General features: G+C 39.7%; 1 protein-coding gene across 1 annotated transcript in view; it reads right to left on the minus strand.

The window, feature by feature from the left end:
* Positions 1 to 6,078: 6,078 nt before the first annotated feature.
* The window catches only part of LOC114642260 (immunoglobulin lambda-1 light chain-like), a 37,761-nt gene continuing 18,710 nt past the window's right edge, over positions 6,079 to 25,129 (minus strand). Inside the window, exon 3 of the mRNA XM_051923170.1 lies at positions 6,079 to 6,527. Coding sequence (XP_051779130.1) covers positions 6,190 to 6,527 — 338 coding nt within the window. The 3' untranslated portion in view covers positions 6,079 to 6,189. The remainder of the gene's footprint in view (positions 6,528 to 25,129) is intronic.

Here is a 25,129-nt window from a genome sequence, read left to right on the forward strand (position 1 = left end):
GTCTTCCCTGGGGCCTCCTCCCGGTTAGACGTGCCCGGAACACCTCACCAGGGAGGCATCCTGATCAGATGCCCGAGCCACCTCATCTGACTCCTCTCGATGTGGAGGAGCAGCGGCTCTACTCTGAGCCCCTCCCTGATGACTGAGCTTCTCACCCTATCTTTAAGGGAAAGCCCAGACACCCTGCGGAGGAAACTCATTTCAGCCGCTTGTATTCGCGATCTCGTTCTTTCGGTCACTACCCATAGCTCATGACCATAGGTGAGGGTAGGAACATAGATCGACTGGTAAATTGAGGCTCCTTTTTCACCACAACAGACCGATGCAGAGCCCGCATTACTGCGGATGCCGGACCGATCCGCCTGTCAATCTCACGCTCCATTCTTCCCTCACTCGTGAACAACACCCCGAGATACTTGAACTCCTCCACTTGGGGCAGGATCTCGCTACCAACCCTGAGAGGGCACTCCACCCTATTCTGGCTGAGGACCATGGTCTCGGATTTGGTGATTTCCCCTCCTTTAACCGCTACCTTATCGTGGTGGAAGGGTTTGCGTGTCCCAATGATCCTAGGAGCTCTGTTGTCCGGGGCTTTATGCCCCTGGTAGGGTCACCCAAGGCAAACTGGTCCTAGGTGAGAGATGAGACAAAGAGCGGTTCAAACCTCCTATGATGAACGAAAACTTTGGACGGCGTTTTCCCTTGCCCGGACGTGGGTCACCGAAGCCCCCCTCTGGAGCCAGGCCTGGAGATGGGGCTCGATGGCGAGCGCCTGGTGGCCAGGCCTGCACCCATGGGGCTCGGCCGGGCACAGCCCGAAGAGGCAACGTGGGTCCCCCTTCCCATGGGCTCACGACCTATGGGAGGGGCCAAGGAGGTCGGGTGCAGTGTGAGTTGGGTGGTGGCCGAAGACCTTGGCGGTCTGATCCTCGGCTACAGAAGCTGGGTGTATATATTTTTAATGCATAAATAAGAGGGGGAGTCAAGCTAAAGTTAGAAAATGGAACGAACCATTAACAAAACTGATCAGGTCATTTCTCAATGTAGTCTCCTCCCTTCTCAATGCACTCGTGCCACCTGCCTGGAAGTGCCTGGATTCCAACAGAATAAAAGGTTTTGTCTTGTCCAGAATCAGTCTCTCAAAAGTCTTCATGATGTGAGACCTAAGTGCCACTGGTCTGTAATCATTAGATGAAGAGATGTCTGCTTTCTTTGGAACAGGAACAATGCAGGACATTTTCCACAGCAGTGGCACTTTCTGAAGCCTTAGGGACAGATGAAACAGGTGACAGAGGACACCACAAAGTTGGTCAGCACAGGCCTTAAGAACTCAAGGACTGACTCCATCTGGTCCCACAGTTTTTCCTGTGTGGAGCTTCCTGAGTTATCTCCTTATTTTGTCTTCAGTTATGAAACAGCTCAAAGTGATGGTCGGAGGTGGATTTGTCACTGACCATACCAGTGGCATGGTAGGAGTTGATGATGTAGTAGGACTGGTCACTGAAAGATGGTTGCAGTGGATGGGATTTATGTATTTATTTATTTAAAAGAGCATCTGTGAAAAGCCAAACTTACCCCAGTAACAAATAAATAACATTCTAATAATAATAATTATCTATCTGCATTAATGGAAAACTGCACAGTCCATCTTACTCTCTAACTGAAATTGACTCAGCAACAATGATGAAACCAACTACAGCAGTGGAGCTGGTCGAGTGATACCACAATAACAACCTCATACTTTTCATCAGCAAAACAACACAGTCTACATTATTGTAGACTTCAGGAAACATGGTGAGAGCCACACACTCATTACCATTCATGAAGCTCCAGTATAAACTGCCAGCAACTTATGTCTTTTGTGCCTCAAAGTCACTGGGAAATTTGCGGGTCAGAGAGCACTGCTGCCATCCTCACTAAGGGACTTGTCCATACAGGCAGTGTGCGCAGTCTGTGTATTCTTTCCATGTTTTTGCCATTTGTCCTTTTTCACCTCAAAGTCATTCAAATCTAAACTTAAGATGTTATTATGCAGTTTAGGCAGTTCATAGCCAATATACTGTATCTCCCTGAGGAGCAGGCAGTTTTGGAGCTCTCATTTTACTTATTTAAGTCTCTATGGCTACATGTTTATCAGATGATGATGGCGGAGGGTCTCATAATGATGTGATCTTTATATATAATATGCTGCTGTGGCTGTTCGTTTGTCTGTCCAGGATTTTAAATCACCAGTAGCTCGCAAACCGTTTGACCTATTGACCTGAAATTTGGTACACATATACTACGTGACATCTACTATCCGCTTTCGGGGTGATGTTGGACCTCCAAGGTTATTCCTATTTTTATTTTATTTTGTTGTAGAATCAATTCTCGGCGTCGGCCAACAGGGAGGCAGTCTGGCGCATGCATATGGGTGCCGTTCTCATCCCTACCACCTTCACCGTCACTTCCCCTACCTCTTCATAACTTAAGTCTTCAATCTACCTCAAGAATAATTTAAGTGCCAGCTTAAGTAAGAATTAAAGTAATTGCAACACAAACACTGACTTAATCAGTTTTAACGCGAAAAGATGCCGACGGAAGAAGAGAAGAGGCATGCCGCTAGGGTGGAGAAAAGGAAGCAGCAAGTGCATTAACTTCTGAGCAAATGAATGCTAAACATACAGAGAAAGAAGATTAAAACTATGAATGCTCAAGTCAAGTGTATGTGCAGTGTGCCATTACTGGTATGCTATAATAGGCCAAAATGCTACATTAGAATTCTTATAGTATAAAACAGCAGCCATTTGGATTGTTATCCATCATAATATTCTAATATGGTGATTGACATCAAGAGCACCATCACACAGTGTTTTCATTGAATGCCATTGAAATCATACTACTTAAGTGGTAGAATATTTAATTAGAGGCATGTAGACAAAACTAGGAGACCATTAATTTCGAGGGGAATTTGTGTGACACAAACCATTAACCTTTGAGCTTTACGGGACCTGAATTCCTTCCACTGGAGATTTTCTCTATCAGCACTGAGCTGTTAACATCCAGTAATGTTATCTACTGTAGGTTTACAGAACAAGACAAATTTCTGGTCTCATACTCACTATTTTAAAAAGAGTTCTTATAGAAATTTGTCATATTGAGCCCTCTATCATCCCAGGTCTGACCTGTATGCAGTTACTATCATATTCACCTCTGGGCTGAGGAACCCACAATAAATATCCACTAGAACACAGATTTTGCTGGCTCTTTTCATCTTCAACTGTATTAATGGTTTCATACCAGAGATCTTTGATTGGGGTCGTTGACTGACTTATATTCTTAATGAAGTCTTCTGTGGTTTATTGAGTACTCTCCACCAAAGCATCAAGACAGCACATGGCTTATAAAATGGCAAGGAAAAAAAGCCCTCGAGGTCATGTAATGGTGGAACGGTGGACCGGCCCTTTACTCTCATGAGGCATGGGTGTACGTCCAAATGGTCCACAAGTGTTTTATGGGCTCAGAGAAGATGTATGACTGTGTTCCTCGAGAGGTTCTGTGGAGGGTGCTGGGTGAGCACAGGTATCCAGTGCCCTTAAGAAGGGCTATTTGGTCTCTGTATAATCACAGTTTGAGCTGTGTCCGCATACTTGGAAAAACATCAGCATCATCTCCAGTGGGTGTGGGATTCCACCAGGGCTGTGCTTTGTTTCCTATCCTGTTTGTGATTTTCATGGACAGAATATCCTTGAAGCCGGAGAGGAGAAGGGGTCCAGTGTGGTGTTCTTATATATTACGTCACTGCTTTCTGCAGGCGATGTGGTCCTGTTGGCTTAATCAGGCTGAAAACTACATCACGCATTGGGACAGTTTATGACCGAGTGTGAAAAGGAAGGGAAAAGGATCAGCAACCCTAAATATGAGGCCATATTCCTCAGTAGGAAAAGGTGGACTGGCCTCTCTGAGTGGGAAGTTGGTTAGTGCCTCAAGTGGAGGAGTTTAAGTACTTCGGGGTGTTGTTAATGAGTGAGGAGAAAAAGGATGGTGAACTTAGTCTGTAGGAGTGAAGAAGGAGCTGAGTCAGAAGGCAAAGCTCTTGATTTACCAGTTGATCTATGTCCCTACCCTCATCTGTGGTCAAGAGCTTTGAGTAAGGAACGAAAGAATGAGATTGAGGATATAAGCAGCTGATATGAGTTTTCTCCACAGGGTGGCTGGGCTCTGCCTTAGAGATAGTATGAGAATCACAGACATCAGGAAAAGGCTCAGAATAGAGCCACTGACTCTTCGCATCAAGCCAATTGATGTGTTTCTGGAATCTGAAACAGATGCATCCCAGTGCCTCCCTTTAGAGATTTTACCAGCACCACCAGCTGGAAGGAGACCCTGGAGCCCTGGACCCTGGACTTGCTGGGAGGATTATATCTCCAAGATGGGACTGTTCAGAGAATGCCTTGGGATCCCACAGTATGAGTTGGCAATTGTGGCAGGGTGAAAAGGACGCGTGGTCATCATTGCTAAGACTGTTGCCCAAACAACTCTATTTTGGATAAGCAGTTGAAAATGAATGAATAATGGAAAATAACATTGAGACATATCCCATGATGCACCTTAAGCATAAAAATACTTTTTCATTGTTAGTACAAGTACAAAAATATAAACACAAAAACACACCAAGTCAACTTTATTAATGTGCAATGAATTCACTTTTTTCACATTTGGCTATGTTGCAAACTTATTCTAAAATTGTTGAGAATTTTTTCCCCACATCAAACTACACTCAATATACAATGACAAAGCAAAAACAGGATTTTAGGCATTTTCTAACTTTATTAAAATATCATATTGATGCAAGTATTCAGACCCTTTGCATTAACATTTGAAATATAGTTCAGGTGCATCCCATTCCATTGATCATCATCGAGATATCTGTGCACCTTGTTTGGAATCCACTTTTGGTCAATTCAATTCACTGCCTATGATTAAGAAAGGTACACACCTGTCTCTATGGGCTCCAACAAGTGGCGTATCAGAGCAAAAACCAGGTCAAAAGGTCCAAGCATAATTTAGAGGCAGGATGGTGTCAATGCACAGATCTGAGGAAAGCGATAGATAAACACTGCAACATCAAAGATTCCCAGGAGCACAGCTGCTTTCATCATTCTTAAATGGAAGAAGTTTGCAATAACCATAACTCTTCCGAGAGCTGGCCTCCTGGCCAAACTGATGATTCATGAAGGAAAGACCATTAAAGTTTTTAATTTTTAATAAATTTGCAAATATTCCTAAAATCCTGTTTATTCTGGGGTATAGAGTGTTGCTTGATGTGGGGGGAAAAATGAATTAAAATTAATTTTGAACAAGGCTGCAACATAACAAAATGTTAAAAAGGTGATGGGATCCAAATACTTTCTGAATATGCGTTACATATAGCTTTGTTTCCCAGATTTTGCAATGATACTATTTCAAACATCCAGTATAAATTTAACATGGAAAAAATGAATGTGTCCAATGTAAAGAAGATTAGTGATCTCAATGCATTATGATCGTAGCATTTTGATCACTCAAAGTGATTAGCAGAGTGCAGCTTTAAATACAACAGAGAAACAGTGCTGGACAGGTTGTGGTAGTGGAATAATGGTGGAGATTACACTTGCAACCACAAATTACAAAATAAATAAATACACAACTCTAGAGACAATATGGCCTTACCTGGAGCTGTTTGAGACCATGACAAGAATAGTGTGGGAAATTCTTAATTCTTAAAGACATTTATTATAATAGACTGGAATGGAATCCAAACTCCTTGGTTGAAAGTGTATCATTACACTATAGTGATTTTAGGTTTGTAGGGTCACTACTGGCTCATACACAGGGTACAGTGAAATTCTCACTTACATCTGAGTTTCACTGCTTATGCATTGTGAGAACACACTGCACTCTACAGTTTCATGAAACTTTCTCTGACCCAAAGCCGCCCCCAGTGTTTGTGGGACAAAGTGAAAAATCATATTTCAGAAACCAGACTTAGGGTGAGAAGTACCTTTGTGGCAAATTTCAAGTCTGTATCTTGGTTAACTGTGCTTTACATAAAGAACAAACACACAGAAATTTTACTTTAAAGACACAGATTTATGTTGTATTTAATAGACAATATAACAACAAAACATTCCTTTCAAAGAGAGAATTGAATCAAAGCAAAGATCATCTTTAGAGAGGCTTGCAGTCTTGAGGAGCAACAGAGCCAATGACTGGGACCTTACTGGACTCATGAGTGGCCACACAGGAGTATCTCGCATGGCTCTTCCAGTCAGCAGCAGGCAGCTTCAGGTAACTAATGGCCAGGTAGGAATTTCCACTGCTGTCCAAGGACACCGGGCTGGACTGAATGTTGTCCGTCAGTCGCTGACCATCCACACTCCACTGGATGTCTATGTACCCCGGGAAAAAGCCGCTCACCAGACAGCTGAGAGTCACTTGGCCTGAACCACTGAGCTGCTCTTGTGGGGGAGGAAGAACCTGGACAGATGGACGAGGAAGGTCACTTCCTGGAGGAATAGAGGAAATATAACAGTGTCATGTATAGAGCTGATAAAGCAATACCACATGTTTGCTGAAAATGATTTATTTTCAAATGATTTTGGGATTATCCAAGAGTAAAATGTTAAACTTTAATATATTTCTTTCCTGCGGAAATCACAACATCCTAAGTTCCCTAAAGGATTCAGCAGAGTTGTTTAATTCATTATAGTAAGGTAGAGTATAAAATTGCTTATCATGTAGTAAGTTAGTAGAAATATGTACTTTGTTGCTTTTTTACGTGAAGTCTAGCATTTGCAAAACAGATGTGGTTACAAATATGACTGAATGCTTTTTTATTATGTTTTTTTTTTCATTTTTATATATCAAACTCACTTCTGAAGTCATATTCTGCAGGACTGCAGAGAGCCCAATCAGATATAGAAAAGGTTTGTATGTGTGAAATACAATAATCTATGTTCACACAGCAGAAACCTAATATTTCAACTTAAAGAACAGTCATTTTTTTAAAAATATGTTTTAGGTTCAAAATTCAGTTTTTTTTATCCACAAAACAACACATAATGCCTTGCAATGAACTGGCACCCTGCCCCGAGTCTTCTCCTGCCTTGCATCCAGTGCTGCTTTCATAAGCTCCTGTCCTCTGAAGTCTGAATTGAATTAGTCTGCGTAGATGAATGTGACATACTGTGCATAATCTGTAACGTCTGGCAGCATTACATGTTTTTAACAGTTTTATAAAACCACCTAAAACAATTTAGTTTAAACATGGATCAGAGGTTTTGAAGTTGTTATTCAGCACTAAGTGTATTTTAAAGGAAAAGTTGCTATCAAGAAACCTTCACAACACTGGAATAGAAAAAGTGCGTTTATGACATGGATGGATAGATAGAAGTAATGAGGACTAAAGGTTTTAACAAATAAACGTTTGTTTCAATAAATTCTTTGAGGACATATATGATTAAAAGTGTTGTTAAAACATTGACTGTTTGGAAACATGTTTAAATGGATAATATAAATTTGAATTCATAAGTACTGTGAATATTTTTGAAGAAGAAGCTATCAACTCAGTAGCAAGAGCTCAAATTTTTAATGTACTGCAAAGGATTGCTGAGTTTAATTTTGATGGTAAACTTTAATGATCTTTGTCAATGTGAATTTTTAGGTCTCTGGGTGACTGAAACTTATTTTGCTCTATTATGTTAAATACACTGCTCTTATCATTTTCCTGTCTACTTTCACTTATAACTGTGTTGTATAAACAATACCTGAAATATTTAAAACAATAATTCTTCTTTTACATTGAACTTGCAGTATCACTTAGACATGAATTTGATAGAAAGTAAGTCAAGTGGTTGCCTAGGAACATAATGTAATATTGCTCAATTCATTTAAAAATGTATCATTTTAAGTAAACTAATCAAGTAATACAAATTTGTGGATTAAAGTTAAACAGTGTCACTGTACTGTACACCTTTAAAAACTAGTTTTCTTCTTCTCTGGGTACTTCAGTTTTAATTGTAATGAGTGTACTCACTCAGAACTTGTACGCGAGTTCCTTCTCCCCATGCTTGAGGCCCATCACTATAGTAAACAAAACAGTAGTATTTGGAGTCATCACTTGCTTGGACATTATTAATTGTGAGAAGGTGATAACTCCTAACTGTATCTCTTGAAGGTACAAATCGATCTGATATTGCAGGAGCTCTGTAGATTTTGTTGTCAGCCATGTATCTTAGGACACCTTCAGGTGCCTTTCCAGGTGACTGGCGAATCCAGCGCATGCTAATTCTTGAAACATTTTCATTTTTCACAGCACATTCCAGGGTGACAGTCTGCCCAGGAGTCACAGGAATAACTGATGGAGACTGGGAGAAAATTGTAGGATCAGCATTTACTGAAACTCCTAAAAGAAAGAAAGAAAGAAAGAAAGAAAGAAAGAAAGAAAGAAAGAAAGAAAGAAAGAAAGAAAGAAAGAAAGAAAGAAAGAAAGAAAGAAAGAAAGAAAGAATACATTAGTTAATGATTTTTAAAACATACATTTGTAGAGTACAAATTACTAATTTAAGTGCAATTACTACATAATATCTAATAAATTGTTTGTTCTAAAACCTGCTTTTCGTAATGATCTGTTTAGAAATATCTTAATTCACATTTCATGATCTTTCACTCACCCAGTAATAAAATAGAGCACAGTATCTGTAAAAGATTCATGTTCAGAAGTAGATGAAACAAATTTTTTTCATCAATCTGTAATGTGACCAACTGGCCTTCAGCTTTATATAATGCAATTTTGTTACGATGCATAAATTAAATTTGTTAAAAATGTTCTTTATTGGTCACTGCATATTTTGCTTTATCTAATGTGCCAATCCGCATTTAGTACAAGAAAAGATTGTCGACCAATCACAGAGCAGTTCTCTTTCAAAACAGCACCGCACCTGCAGTCAACAGTCGACGTGTCACATATTTTTATACATCAAAGTCTAATATAAAAAAACCAAAAAATTTTAGGGTTGAAACTATGCTGTTTAATAACTGATGTCAATTACAAATAAAGTAGAACAGAGCAATGTTCTTAATCCTATCCTTAAAGTCCATACACTGTATAAGCATTAGGACAGCTTTCATCGGTTTCACTTTTCAAAGAAAAGAGCGTTTTTTGTTTTCAAGGCTGCACAGAACTGTTAATCGCATTAGTTTGATCCCAGTGAGAGTGAAATCCGTTCTTTATATAATGATGTCACATATAGATTCATGATAATTTTATATGTATTCATGTGAGTGACATTATGGATAACTAATATTATTTCTAACAAACCTCAGCTATTAAAAGTAAAAATTCAAATAATTAAAGAAATCATTATTTTCCTGCTTTTTAACTTTGACTAACACTATTGAGACAAGTAATATGCTTTTATTTAAGTATTTAAGATGATATAAAATATGACATTTGTATCAATCAGACAGCTTATCCTGCACTACACTGCCATGTCATCATAGGTTGGTTTTCGCCTGAAATGCACTGATCCCAGGTAAAAGCTTCTGTTATCTGGACCCTATAATGGAAGAAGATGGTTCAGAAAATGGTTGGCTCAGTGACTTAACTAAAAATGATTGATCTGCAACACATAAATTATAATCCATCCATTTATTTTCTAAACCCACTTATCCAGAGCTGGCACATGGTGGAAGCTGGAGCCTATCCCAGTAAGCATCAGGCATAAGGCAGGAACAATCACTGCACTGGGTGTCAGCCCATTACAGATGAATTTTTAATAAAAATGATACATAACTCTGCATTTTTATCACATTGAAAAATGATAATATCAAGTGTGAAAAGAATATAATTGTATTGGCATCACATTTAACACATGCATTTTATATTAATTAAATATCAGAACATCAGAACATCTAAATAACATAAACTGACTCAAGTTTAAGAAATTTTTATAATGATTGATGATTGTCATTGTACAGGTACTGCGAAATTCAGTTATCGCTTACTCCCTGGGCTCAGAGTGCAGGGTCAGCTATTATACAGCACCCCTGGAGCAATTGCAGGTTAAGGGCCTTGCTCAAGGGCCCAGTGGAGTAGAATCCCATCTGCGTGTAGTTTCAGGAAAGAATTAGTGGAATTCATATTTAATGTTTAACAATGACTTCTGTTTAATGAATTCATCTATTGTGATAAAATCAATTAAAAACATATTTCAGTTTCACTTCTAGACTAAACCAATATGCAAATATATGGAAATTGAATAGAAAGATTTGCATGAAGTCTAGAGCGACACAAACAATCGCTTTCTAATTTTATGTCGGGGCTGACCCTGCAACTGCATGTGGTTGAACCAGCTGCATCTCTTTACTTTAAATTTAAATAAACTTATAGAAGTGTGAAGTTGAAAACTGAAAAACATTGAACCTGAGGGGAAAAATAAGTTAATGTTATCATTTTAAAATAAATTAGTGTAACAAGAGTTGTTATTCACAATGCACAAATAACAAAACTTGTTAAAAAGATTCAACTTAGAAGAAGCTGTGGGAAGAATTCACAAAACCTTTGTACATCAAAGCCTCTTCTTAATGATTAAAATTTGTCTGTATGTAAGATCCTGTCCATGTCACAGAGTCAATGGCACAAGAAAGCATCTCCAGAGTTATTCCATCGGGCACTTGGTAGATCTCTATATGCTATGCATATTCTGGAATCATATTGATTTGATTTTACAATTCCTGAAGCAATAAATGTATCCCAAAACACATCCTGAGTACAAGAACACATGGTATGTGATAATATTTCTTTTAAATGTAGTGGTTTTTCAGAAGGCTTAAACTATATCGTAAGGAGTGAAGAGATACTAGAAAGGAAAATATGACTCACTCAGTTTGAGATATGAATAATGGTGCACTCACTGGATCTGTAGCCTGATGTACTGTACTGATTAATTTAACTGTTCATATATCAAACTATTGCTTTGAAGATATGCGCCTAGTTGACAAAGAAGTTAAGAAATCATTTGGCATTTAAATGCTTCTTGGTTCCGATTACAAAGCTCATTGTATAATCTGAAAACTCACCACACATCATTATAACTTCAATATCTGTCTGCATTGTTCATAACTTTTTTAGGATAAATCCATAAGCTCAGTAGTGTGATGCCCTATGCAATGGAACCTCAGCATGTCCTATACGCTGGGCATCTACAGTAAATATATCCATCCATCCATTGTCCAACCCGCTGAATCCGAACACAGGGTCACGGGGGTCTGCTGGAGCCAATCCCAGCCAACACAGGGCACAAGGCAGGAAACAATCCTGGGCAGAGTGCCAACCCACCGCAGCAGTAAATATATATATATATATATATATATATATATATATATATATATATATATATATATATATATATATATATATATATATATTCACGGCATTCGAAGTCTGTGTCACAATCTGATAGTGTGGGTGGTTACCTACCAGGTAACGCTTTGTGGTTGGCCAGCAATCTGCTAACATCTGCCACGGTGCCCTCAGCTTGTGAAGAGCAGATCATAGAATGGTTGAAATAGTTTACTGTCAAATAAATGCAAAGAGTACACGACACGTGTTTCGCCCTCATTCTGGGCTCATCAGGTGTACACACTCCACTGCACTAACTCTCGGGAATCGAACCTCGGACGTCAGCGTCAGAGGCGATGCCCCTAACGTTGCGCCACGGCGTGTGGTTCGTTTATTTGACAGCATGTAGATCGGGGTAATTACATTCACGGCATTCGAAGTCTGTGTCACAATCTGATAGTGTGGGTGGTTACCTACCAGGTAACTCTTTGTGGTTGGCCAGCAATCTGCTAACATCCGCCACGGTGCCCTCAGCTTGTGAAGATATATATATATATATATATATATATATATATATATATATATATATATATATATATATTGTGAAAGATCAGCCCGAACACCAACAGGCAGACACCGGTGGTTCAAAAACACACACACGTTTATTTACACTATTTACAATTATTCAAGTCCCGCACACAACCCAGTGTCCTTACACCAAACACTCCTATATTCGGGCCTTCCAATAGTCCTTTCTTCACCGCTTCCACACCTCTCCTTTGAGCTTCGTCCTCTTCCTCCCGACTCCGGCTAATGACTTGAGGAAGGAGGCCTCTTTTATCCCCACCCGGACGTGCTCCAGGTGCCCTTTGATGATCTTCCTGCGGCACTTCCTGGTGTGGCGGAAGTGCTGAAGTCCAGGGCTCCTCAATCGTCCAGGCGCCCCCTGGTGGTGGCCACGGGCCCCTATAGGGTTGAGCTTCTATGCTCACTTCCTGTGGCCCTCATACAAACCAGGGCAGCTTCCCTCTCGTGGTCCGGGGGAGGCATAGTCCCTCTCCCAGTCCTTCCAGCTGTCCTGGCTAGGCACAGACCCCAGCCGACCGCCACAATTTATATATATATATTGTGGAATATGGCCAGCCATTTATCCCAGCCAATACCCTCAAGCCGCCAGGTGGAGCTCTCTCTGCAGCATGGAGGTGCCCCGAAGGCCAGCAGGGAATCCTGGACAATGGAGTTTTTATCCACAGCCCTGCTGGATACCATGGGGGCCGCTAGAGGACGCTGTCCTGGAAGTACGTCTTAGTCACAGCGACAGGAGGAATGACATGCTTCCGGGATGAAGAAGAAGAGAACTTTTTATCTGACCTGGAAGTGATGAAAAGTCACATGGACTCGGGGGTTGGAAACACTTCCGGGTCAGGGACTATAAAAGGACCATGGGAAATCCCAGACGGCGAGCTGAGTTGGGAGGCAGGGTGGCTAAGCATCTGGGAGTGGAGGATTGAGTATTGTTTATTGATTATTGTGGATTTATTGAGAATTGTGGAGAGGAGGATGCTTTGTGCACATTATTATTATTATTATTATTAATAAACCATTATTTGGACTTTTATCTGGTGTCTGACATCTGGTCTGAGGGTTCAAGGGGTCGACAGTGCCTCTATCTGTTACAATATATATACACTGGTCTTCTGGACACTAAACAACCCCAAGACTCCCAGGCAGTTTTACTATATTGGTAAACTTGCACAGGCATCAGCTAAGTGGGCTGGGACAACTCGGACGTGTAGTCGAGTGCAGCTGTGGCACAAATTGAGTTGGACAGGGTGGAACCTGTCTCAGAAAAATGTATGGTAGCTTGTTGTGTGAACATACAACGTATATGTACCACAAAGCTTGGGTTGAATGAGAAGTGAGGTGTATGCAAATGTCAAAAAAATTTAAAAGTGCATGCATGTGCCATCTGACAAAGTGTAAGTCACACTTGTATAAGCTTTTACATCTTCTGTAGAATTTACACCAACTCCTTGGCTGTGGCTGAGAGTAAGCACACACACACACACGCATGCACTCACATGTCTTTCATAGTGAGAACTAAGTTGCATACAAGTGCCAAAAAAATTTAAAAGTGCATGCATGCTCCATCTAGTGGCTGTGGTTCAGCGTGTGCAGAGCAGACTGCTCCATAGACAAACACACACCCACACACATGCACAAACACAAACACACAGGTCTTTCATTTATATTTGTCTAATAATACATTTGTTTACAAAAATAATAATAATAATTATTTACATTTATATAGTGATATTCAAAACACTTTACATAAAGAGTGGGGAGCCTCTTCAACAGCCATTAATGCGTACCATCCACCTGGATGATGGCAGCTTTTCTTGCGCCGTTATGCTCATCACACATTAGCTGTTAGGTACTGAAGTGGTGAGAGATAGTTAGCTAGTTAGAGACAGGAGATGATCTGGAGGCCAGAATGACTAGGCTTAGGGTTGTCAATTTATCCAGAACATTGGGATATACCTTACTCTTTATGAAGGACAAGGGGGCTTCGCCCCCTGCTTGCTTCGCTCGCCTACCCCCGGCATTTTGAACCCGTGTCCGCTGGGCAGCCAGGTGTGAGGATGACACACGTTTAATACGGAGCGATCGCCCGTGTCACTCTGGGGCTCTCCACTGGTAATACGGAGCCCCGTCCGTACCATTATGCGGTGCATAGTGGAGTACTGCGGACCCCGTAGTGTTTCCCGTTTCAGTTTGTATTTCGGTCAGTCGAGCTCTTGTTTTTGAAGTTTTTGAATTCCGGTTTTCATTATCTGTAACCTGCTGGCCATGTGTTTGGCCCACTTGTTTAACCTGTTTATGACGTTTTACTTTGCTTTCCACTCTGTCTTTCATTTGAGACCTCGCTTTATTCTGCTTTTGTTATAATGACACCTGGTCCGTGGCGATTTTATTTTCCCTTTTACGAGTAATAATTTTCATTTGTTTGCGATACTGTGATGTTTATCGTACTGTTAATAATGCATCACTGTAATGTGATTCACCTATGCCGTATAGTTTGGACGTGTGAGGATGACGTATGTTTAATACGGAGCGTTCGCCCGTGTCACTGTGGGTCTCTCCACTGTTAATACGAAGCTCTTTCCGAACTATTATGCGGTGCATTGTGGAGCACTGCGGACTCTGTGGTGTTTCCCGTTTCACTTCGTATATTGTTTAGTCAAGCTGTTTCTTTTTGGAGGAGTCTGTGCCTGGTTTGCGTCATTTCAGACGCACGTTGTAGGCACTTGCGTTCATTAATTATATCCAGGCAGGCGCGTGTTTGTATCTCGGTCACTCGAGCTGTGTCGTGTTGAACCCATACCTGCTTTGCTTATGCAGTTTGAGACGCGCGTTGTAGGAGTCCACGTTCATTAGATCTACGTATTAGTGCCACTCACAATATGGCAGCGACGCCTGCGCCTTCCGTATTATGTCGGTTCATACCATGCTGTGCAGGCGCCTTTGCCTTTTGTACTTCACTGCGTGTTCTGACGCCCGATGTAGGCGCCTGAACCTTCAGGGTCCGCCTCCGCTGTGTGTTGTGGACGTTTAACTGTCGTTGTTTCTGCTTTTATATTCTGTATCTCGGTCTGCATGTGTTTAGTGCCCAGGTTTGTTTGTAGCTGTTGCATTCCAGTTTTCATCATCTGTAACCCGCTCTTCATGTGTTCGTCCCCGTTGTGTGGCGCTTGCGCACTACGTCTTTTGCGTCCACGGCCCATGTCCCTGCGTCCATATCCAGTTTACCATTCTCGTTTAGTAATATGGATAACCAGGGATCTTTAATAACCATAGAGAGTGAAGACCACAGCTTTATGTCTCAACTGAAGGACAGCACTATTTTTATAACATAGTGTCCCCGTCACTGCACTGGGATTTACATTCAGGCCACAGGGCAAGTGCCCTCTGTTGGCCTCGCCAACACTGCTTTCAGCAGCAACCCAAGCTTTCCCTGGTTGGTCTCCCATCAAAGTACTGGCTGGGCTTGAACAAGCCTAGCTTCAGGTAGATGACTGTACCAGTTTCTGAAGTGTATGTGGTCTGGGTGCTGGCTGAAATTTGTCAGAACTCAAAATTGAACTCATGCCTCCAGAGGAGACCCTGACCTGAATGCAGCATTGTTGACCGCTCAGCCTTCCTGACAATACTCTTCACTGTTCTTAAATGCTCACCAGATCAAACATCCAAAGATGGTCAAGAGATGTTTTTTGTGATTGCTCTTCTGTTTTCTACACAGAGTAGATTTTACCTGGCCAACCCGAGCTCCCATCAGGTAATTGGCGAAGACACAGAGATGCTCACCTCATGTTGAACTCTAAGCAGGTAAATGCACTCTTTATCTTCCCTCTCATACCCATGCATATGTGCATGCTGGCATGTGCATTAGAAATGCTCACTCTCTCAAGCAGGTACTGTAACTACTCTTACTAGCAATAACCTATTACTCAGGATCCTTTTCTCGTATGTCTGTATATGCTGGTAACTTAAATACAGTACAGTCCAGTTTCTTTACTGTAGCAATAGACAACTATCAAGACATTGACCCTTTAAACCTCAAGGCATGCTAGTGGCTTGTAGGCCTCTGAGCCAAACATGTTATTGAGAAAAGAGCATTACTTTAGTGCTAAACCATTGAAAATTGGGCTATGAATACCTAAACTATAAACAAAATATTCTGTGATGTGGTTCATCACATTTAACACAAATCAGTAGAAAACTGTATTAACCAGAGCAGTGTTTTGAATTTGTGCTTGTCCGTTCTCTATTACTTTACTTTCTTCTTTTCACTGCCAAGAGCTGGGTCATTTCCTGTCTTACTCTATCAATGACATGATCTGGCAAGTTTTCCATTCTGATATGGTGTGCCATCACAGTTGTGCTCAGCATTTTGGTGAGTGACTGCAACACATATCTTTCTTTGTCAAAGCTGTGTCGTTCTGTTTCATTGATGGTCTATTTCTGACCACAGTACCACTGTCAATGGGATTTTTGCTTTTCGTGTCAGCACTTGTGTCATGCTCTATTCTTCTTCATTTGAAGGCATTTAAGTCTTTAGTTTTGTCCATTACCTGCTTTAAATTGAGGTGTCTGCACACATATCTGCTCTCTCTGATCGCACAATCGATTAATCTGAGAGGGCAGTTGGTCCTAATCAGTGATCTATTACTTGAGATTAATGAAGACTATTATGGCACAATGGGATTAATTCAATCATTCAAGGCAGAAAAAGAAAGAGGCAGACCATATTACTGAGACTATACATGAAGGATAACTAACCTTCACCTTGACATGAGCCCATATATTACTGGGGAGACATATACTCTCAAAAAATATGAAAAGAAAATGCATACTCTGCATAGAAGGAAACTCAGATACACATTGAGCCAAAAGACCTGGGGCAGAAAAATTACAGTCCTTCCAGTCCTTGGATATGATTCTCCTTACACACATGTACTGGAAAAAAAAAGAAAATCCAAGAACAGGAAAAATGGCTGGGTAAGTAAAATAAATTTCAATTTAAATGTTTTTTGTATTGCACTCTTCATGCACAGAGTGCTCTCAAAAGTTCACACAAGTTTACAGGTAAAATACAATTGCAGACTTTACAAATTACTAATTATATAATTCATACACATAAAAATACAGATTAGTTTAAGTACCGAGTAACACAAGGCAATTTAAACTATTTAATATTCAGTAAATGGATTCTAACAATATCCATCCATCCATTATCCAACCCGCTATATCCTAACTACAGGGTCACGGGGGTCTGCTGGAGCCAATCCCAGCCAACAGAGGGCACAAGGCAGGAAACACACCCTGGGCAGGCCACCAGCCCACCGCAGGGCACACACACACACACACACACACACCAAGCACACACTAGGGACGATTTAGGATTGCCAATGCACCTAACCTGCATGTCTTTGGACTGTGGGAGGAAACCGGAGCATCCAGAAGAAACCCACACAGACACAGGGAGAACATGCAATTCTAACAATATCTGTCTATTAATATTATTGTTGAGTTATTGCAAGTTGACAGTATAGGAAAGTAAAACAGAAACTCCAGTAGGTAGATTCCCTGAAGAAACAAATTGGCTAAAAGGTCCAAGGGTCAGTTACGAAGGACAAAGTCAAGGACAGAGTCAGACACAGTCAGAGTCCTGGAAACCTCAGCCAAACTAGCTGCCCACCCCTTCCTGGTCATTCTGTTGTAGAATCTGTGTTGAGCTGTCCAATATGATGACAACATTTTTTCATTCTTTAATTTCAGGGCTCTTAGTGTCCCTAGTGTCTTTTCCATATGTTGGGAAACAACCTGACAGGGTTGCAGTGGCATCAGGTACCACATCAGGACACCAAGTTAAGAAAGATTTCAAAGGAAGATTAGTAATAGTTCTTATTTTTTAGACAAATAACTAACAAACGCATTTTGTACAGCTAATCAGCAGGTCTAGTCAGAGTATGCTAGACTAAAATAATGTGAGACTTCAGCCTAAATTTACAAGCTGAAGCCAAAGTGCATCTCGTATATAAGGAAGAAGATTATTACACTGCTATAGGGCCATGTAGTTAAAAGTTGAACCTCTAACTGTTGTTTAATTAACCCTTAGAACATTTAGTAGACCAACATCTTAAAATAACAATGCATGATCTGGTATGCATGCAATGCTACAGTAATGTAAGATACATAATTTTGGCCTAAGTCATTTATAGCTTTATATGTGATAAGGAGGATTTTGAAATCAGGCCTAAGCTAATTGGTAGCCAGTGTAAAGGCCAAATTGTTATATGGATAGCTATGTGTTTGTACATTCTAGTTCTTGTAATGATTCTTGCACCAGCATTTTGAATTCACTGAAAGCAGCGTAAAGAACAGTTTGAACAGCCAATGCTTAACACAATGCAGTAGTCAGTACTGCTTGAAATAAATGCATTCATTTCTCATTAACCTTCAAAATTAGAAATTGTCTTATTTTCCCTTATTCTTAAGTTGGAAAAGATAGGTTTTAGATAATTAATGTCTTAAAAGACATACTGGTATCAGACAAAATACCAGTTCAGTAAAACTAATGTTGATTCCAACTGAGTTAAAAAGTGACAAAATATTGATGCAGTCTGCGTCACCTCTCCGAATAACTAACATTATTGTTTTGTCTGTATTCAGAGACAAGTTCTTCTCATCCATCCACTATTTTAATCCACAGTCGCAATTCATTTGGGACATCATCAGAGAAATATTTGGTGTAAAAGAAAGGTATAACAGAATGTTCATTTGCATTTTAGTGAAAGTATATTATACTTCAAGAGGCAATCATTCAGTCAATGCTTTTCAAAATACTACTGTGGGAGGAAACCAGAGCACCTGGAGGAAACCTGCGTGACCACTGGGAGAACATGCAAACTCCATGTAAGGAACAGTCAGGATCTGAACCCTGATCACCTTGTTTTAAGGCAGCTGTGTTGCTACTTCACAACCATATCATTTGCGGGCTGAACATCCACAATAAAACCTTAATTATTCTTAAATTTATCTCCTTCATTCTTTTAAACTATTCATTAACTTGCCTAACTCCATAGGCATTTCCAGTTCGGGTCTGAGTTGAACTGGTTTTATTATCCTGTTATCTCTTTTCACTAATATTAATGCCCAGTTCCAGGAAGGGACAAAAGACATCTTATGTGTCTGGACTCTTAGTGACTACTTATCACGTATAAGGTTTAATCTATGGGTTTAATCTCCAGGGGCCTCATGCATAACGCAGTACGTAGAATTCACACTAAAACATGGCATAAGGACAAAAGCGGAAATGTGCGTACACACAAAAAAATCCAGATGCATGAACTATGCGTACGGCAACTTCCACATTCTTCCGCTACATAAATCCCGATCAGCGTGAAAAGTAACACACGTGTACGCGCCTGCTGCCACTCCCCAGCTCCTCCCAGAATTACACCTCTTTGAATATGCAAATCAATATAAATTGCCCTTAAGCTCAGCATTTTGTGAAAAGGCAATGGCATAAGCATGGGGGAAAATAGAAGAATTTCAGCGAATACCAAGTGGAGGTAAGGAAAAACGTAGTATTTGTTGGCTTAAACAGTGGTATAAACAACAAAAGGAAGTTGATCGAGTGACATAGAGTGTCGGAGAAACTCGAAAGTTCAAGTTCACAAAGTCGCACAGTGCCCGATATAAAAAAGAAGTTGTCAGATATCAAAGTCACCGTGAAAAAGTGAGTCGTAGCCCACCATCCGAGTGCCATATGGAAGCTTATTAGGGTACAGAGAAAAGACATACAATAGGCACACAGTGGAAAAAAAAACTTGAAATGTCAGCTTTAATCTCGAAATTTCCACTTTAATCACGTAGTTTATTTTGTCATTAAAGTAGAACATCATAAACTTCAACTTTAAATCATTTAATTTGCTAGTTTCTCAAATACCATCGTAACTAAAGTACTGTATTGTATTGTATATTCTATGTGCTCTATGTGTGTGAATCACTACGTGCTTCTTAAATGGGCTTTCTCTTCCTCCGATAAGACACAGAATCCATTACATTCATGATATTACAGCTCTCTTAATAAATTAAATACTGATATGTATAATTGATATCATTGATAAGAATCAAAGCATATTATTTAACATGGGAACATGATGGCGCAGTGATAGTGATGAACTGGCTCCCCATCCAGTGATTGCTCCTGCCTCACGCAAGATGCTTGCTGCACCGTGCACGACCTTCGATAAAATAATTTATTGCAGCAGTACTCTCTTTCAAACGTACTAACCCCCAATAACTGTACTTCCTTTTCTTTCTCCAAGTACTCAATCACCACACAATCAGCTCTGTAATAGACGTTAAGCCATCTGTAAGCTTAGAACGCAGATTCTTCAAAACTTTTAAGGAATATTGAAATATCTATGTAGTACATGTTTAATTATTCTATCCATCTATCCATCCAGTGTCGCGCCAGTCCCAGCAAGAATACAGCGCGAGGCAGGAACAATCTCTGAACGGGGCGCCAGATCGTCACTTGTGTTGCAACACCGTGTCCTCACGTTTAATTGTTAACAATATAGATTATTTAAATTATGTTAAAATTTTTTCTGTATAATGTAAAAAATATATTTTGCTGCATTTCATCTTAAAAATTGAAAAGACACAATATCCTTGGGGATTAATAAGGTACTGTATATGAAATCAAAATCAAAAAATTTGGTTTTACCTCTGGGTTACTCATACTGATAGGCTTGAAGTTTTAAAAAGTTCAGTTGGACAAAAGATGTTTCCTTTTGGACAAGTATTTTAGTGAGCCATAGTGATTTTAAAATATTCTTTTTTGTGGTCTAAGAAGGGGATTTCCTGAGGTTGTTATCAAGGTTTATTACACAGGAGTCCTTTGTGTCTTTTACCCAAGAAACTAGAACAAAATCAAATTGAAAATTGGAATGAAATAAAATTTAAAGCCAGCATTTTTTCCATAATTGATTTTGTTTCTCCTATTATGGCTTAAATAAAAAGGTGTTTTCTTTTTTGGTCAAAAATTCAGATGCTTAAGTACACTGTCATCATCTAGCAATGCGCAGATTTCGTGACCACAAAATGAGAAAGCCTATAGGAAAGTACGAACACAAATAAGAACACAATGACATCACTCGAAAGAAAGGTTAACAAAAAAAGAAATAATAAAGAAATTATATAAATTACATATTAAAGCAAAACAAATTTTATTAAAAAAAACTTCTGAAAATGTACAGTAATTGTTTTGTAAGAGCAAGTCTACATGATGTAAACTCAAAAGAGTTTTTTTATCCTTCTCTCAGTGATTGACGTTGGGAATAGATGTTCTGGTAAAAATGTTATCTTGTCTGGTGTCTTTAAGTAGATCTGGTATTGACAAAGGTTAAAAACAAAGTCCACTAGATTGATTTCTGCAGATTTTAAAGATTTTGACGAGTCTCAATGTCTTGCCCAGGTATTCAACAAGCAATATTTTGACCTATAACAATTACATTTTATTAAGGAATTCCTTAACATAACCGTCTCCTACCCTCCCCACCAATGTGCATAAGGATTTATAATATTACTTGAATATATTACCAGTAGCTATTTCTTTGCATTCACTTATTATGTTCTAACTGCATAAGTATGGAATTTTTCAGGTTAAAGTTATTTTTTCACAATTATGAAATATACTGTATTAATTTACTACATGAAGGTGTATTCTAAAGTGAAAAAGTGAAACTTTTTTTTTTTTTACAAATTTAACAAAAATTTCATGCCTGTTCTTGAGGATTAAAATGAATTTCAAAGGATGTGGGTCCAAACGTGAAAACAAAGCCTTAAAAGTGTACCTAAGACATCAATTTTTCAATCCATGAGTGTTAGTGAATATTATTCCACGTCTTGTAAAACTCTGTAAAGCCACATATTGTAACGTGGAGGTGAGCATTCCTTGATAGCCAGCGCTTCTGCACACACATCCCTCCCTCCAACTACCTGTTTGATTTTGTCACATTAGGTAATCAGCAGAGTCACCAACAGCCTCGGACTGGCTAAGATGTTCCAAATGAAGGCTACAATTGAAAATCACTGGAAAAGTAATCTAATGTGGCATAAAGTAAATTCTAAGTGTTTTAAAGCCACTGTTCTTTGTTCTATCAATCACTCTATGCTCTGTCATCTGATTTTTTCATCTTTTCATTCTTTACCTGCCTCTGTAGTCTTCTTAGCATTAGAATATTGACAAAATTCTTTTCACTATGTTGTTTGTTTAAACCGCCTGTTCTTCAGTTCCATGAATTTCAGTGAATACTGCTCCATGTCTTGTAAAATTCTGTATACCCATATATTGTAAAACAGTGCATTCAAATCATTATAAGAAGAAAAAAAAACTCAGATGGGGGTTCAATTCTGTTTTGTTAGGTTTTCTCTCTTTTCAATCCTGCTTTCCTTTTTCTAAACTTTCTAATTTTTTTACCCTTTTTTTATAGTTTGACTATGAAGTTACTTTTGTATATGTTTGACTTAATTGCATGTAATGCTATTTTCTTCTGTTTTATAAGTTCAACTTGATTATATGTAATGTTATTATTTTCAATTAAAATTAAAAAAGGAGCAAAATATTCTTATGAAATTCTGCTGACTGTCTTTGCACCCCTTTGGCCAATGGGGCATGATTTCCTCTAGCATATACTTCTCACCTTAAACAATCATCTCCCAGTGCTGTTATTAAAATGACTGAACTTCTACCTCTGCTCCATAGACAACCCACATTGTGATGAAGACGATCAAAGTCAAATCTATAAACTGTTGGTGCTCCATTTACTTCAGTCAAGGGCCATGGAAAGCATGTGCAGCAGGGGCTGAGATTGTGGAAACAGAGATATTGCTGCATGAAGGGACCTGGGACAGCAACAGCAGTGATATTCAATAATGCTATAATTAGTATTAAAAATAATTAAAAGTTTATCTAAAATTGCTATAGAATTGACTCATCATTTTATGGGTTTAAATAAATCTCTGCTGAGAAGAAATGGTGAAAGTTACAAATTTACTTTTACTTACTAAAAGAAAAATTTGTAATCTTTTATTATCACTTTCTCTGCAAGGGTGACTCAACATGTGCTAGAAAATGTGATAATTGGTTTGTGGCACTTCAGTTTCTTTCATCATGGCTTAGCTCCATCACATAATTTGCCTTTTTAATTCCTCGGTATTTTTATTCTGTGTGTGCACACGACACACCACAGAAACTGCATAATGCTGACTATTGAAATGGAATTATGAACTTAGTAATGGCATGCATGTAGCCAGGGCAGATCTACCATGAAATTAATGAAGCTTAAGCTTCAGGACCCCTAATACCGCAAGGGCCCCAGAAGCAACTTTAGACCACATCACTTAAAAATGTTGAGTGTCTACTGTATAAGAATGTTTTTTTTAAAAAAAAATAATATTAATAACATAGTGTAATTCAATACAGCAATGGCAATCAAAATCTGAGCTATAGTGGTTAAATATTTTAAAAATTTGTGGTGATCTGTTATGGAATGACCCCATTTAAGAAGATAACAGTGGTTAACTAGACCTCATTGCTGGTAGCAAAGGGACCCCCACAACAGTTCAAACTTCAGGGCCCCAAAAATGTAGGCCTGCCATTGCATTTGGCCTTGTCTCTTTGAAAAATCTAAAGCTTTCTTTCAAAAATGCAATGTAGTATAATCAGATCAGATTTATTATCATGTGTACAAAATGCAGTGAAACTCCTATGTGCACTGTTGGACATGAGCAAGTAGGGCCACCTCCAGGGATCTTATATGGAATGTAATTTGCCTTCTGACCTTGAGTTGGTGCTGTAGCTAAGCCTCTTCCCTTTAATCCTCATAATGGAGGACATTCAGTCAGAAGTACATTGACATATTTTTCTCTGATGTCACAAAGCCACCACCTTTTCCACCTCTAATTGAACATAAGCATAAGACTCACCAGAAGTCAAAGTTTAGTTAAAAACCCACAATTGGGAGATGAGGACTCTTACGCCAGGAGCCATACATTTTGAGAAGTACGGACATATGGGGCATCACATCATCTTATTTACTGTTTTCTGTTTTATTTCATTTAACAGGTGCGCCTATTAAATGGGTTCACCAGGCTGGTGCCCCAATAATGTATCTTGCCCAGTTTGGTTCTCTTACAACACATATGACCAACACACACCCTGCTGCCCATTGCCATGAATCGTATAACAACACAGAACACAACAGGAAGAACCACAATCACCCAGCACTGTCGATTCTGCAGTTCATGATTTCAGTGATGTAAAAAGTCAATGGGAATTGAATTAAAATATTTTTGACACACTTGGAGTAATTAGCAGAAAGTCTTCACCACTATCCAGATTGAGGAAAGAGAACATGGTGTGGACACTAGAGGGCACAGTTGATCTTCAAGCCTAACACACAGACACTGAGGACACAAGTTAAAAGCATCAAGAACTTGTTTATTCTTTGTAAATTCTTCACAGTGCTCTCCACCACCACAGACACACTATAAGTAAATAAGCAACATAGCCCACACAATTATGCTTTCTTTCTTTCTCTTGCTCTTTCTTTCTTTTCTCCTCCACACCTCTCAGCAAGCTTTGTCCACCTTCCACCCAACTCTGGCTCCTCAACTGATTTTAAGTCAGTCATTTTTATATTGTCCAACCCGGACGTGCTTCTGCTCTTACACCCACATGACCTGCCAGCACTTCCAGGCCAGGCGGAAACCATATGTCCCATGGTTCATCCACAGCACCCCCTGGCAGCAACCACAGTACCCAACAGGGCTGAGATACGGAACTCCAAGTCCCATAGTGCCCTGTTGTAATCTGGGGCACAGCTGTAAACCAGGGGAGCTGCCTTCTAGCATCTCGGGGGAGGCAGTGCCCTAATGAAGCTGCCTTCCCCGATCCTTCCATATCCTGGGCACCCCTGCTGGGTTGAGCTGCCAGCCGTCTCTTACAATGGCAAAAAGTACATTAGGCCAGTTGATGGTGAGGAGTGCAATGGTGTAAGGTGGGACACTTACAGACATGGTGGACGTGACAATGTGTAAAAATACCATAATAAAAAGTTGCTTTTTTTTGCTTGATGCTGACAGCATCTAAGATTGCACCCAGTCTGTAGATGGAAGGACCGATACAACTTG

Source organism: Erpetoichthys calabaricus, chromosome 2, assembly GCF_900747795.2.
Source record: "Erpetoichthys calabaricus chromosome 2, fErpCal1.3, whole genome shotgun sequence".
Taxonomy (NCBI): Eukaryota; Metazoa; Chordata; class Cladistia; order Polypteriformes; family Polypteridae; genus Erpetoichthys; species Erpetoichthys calabaricus.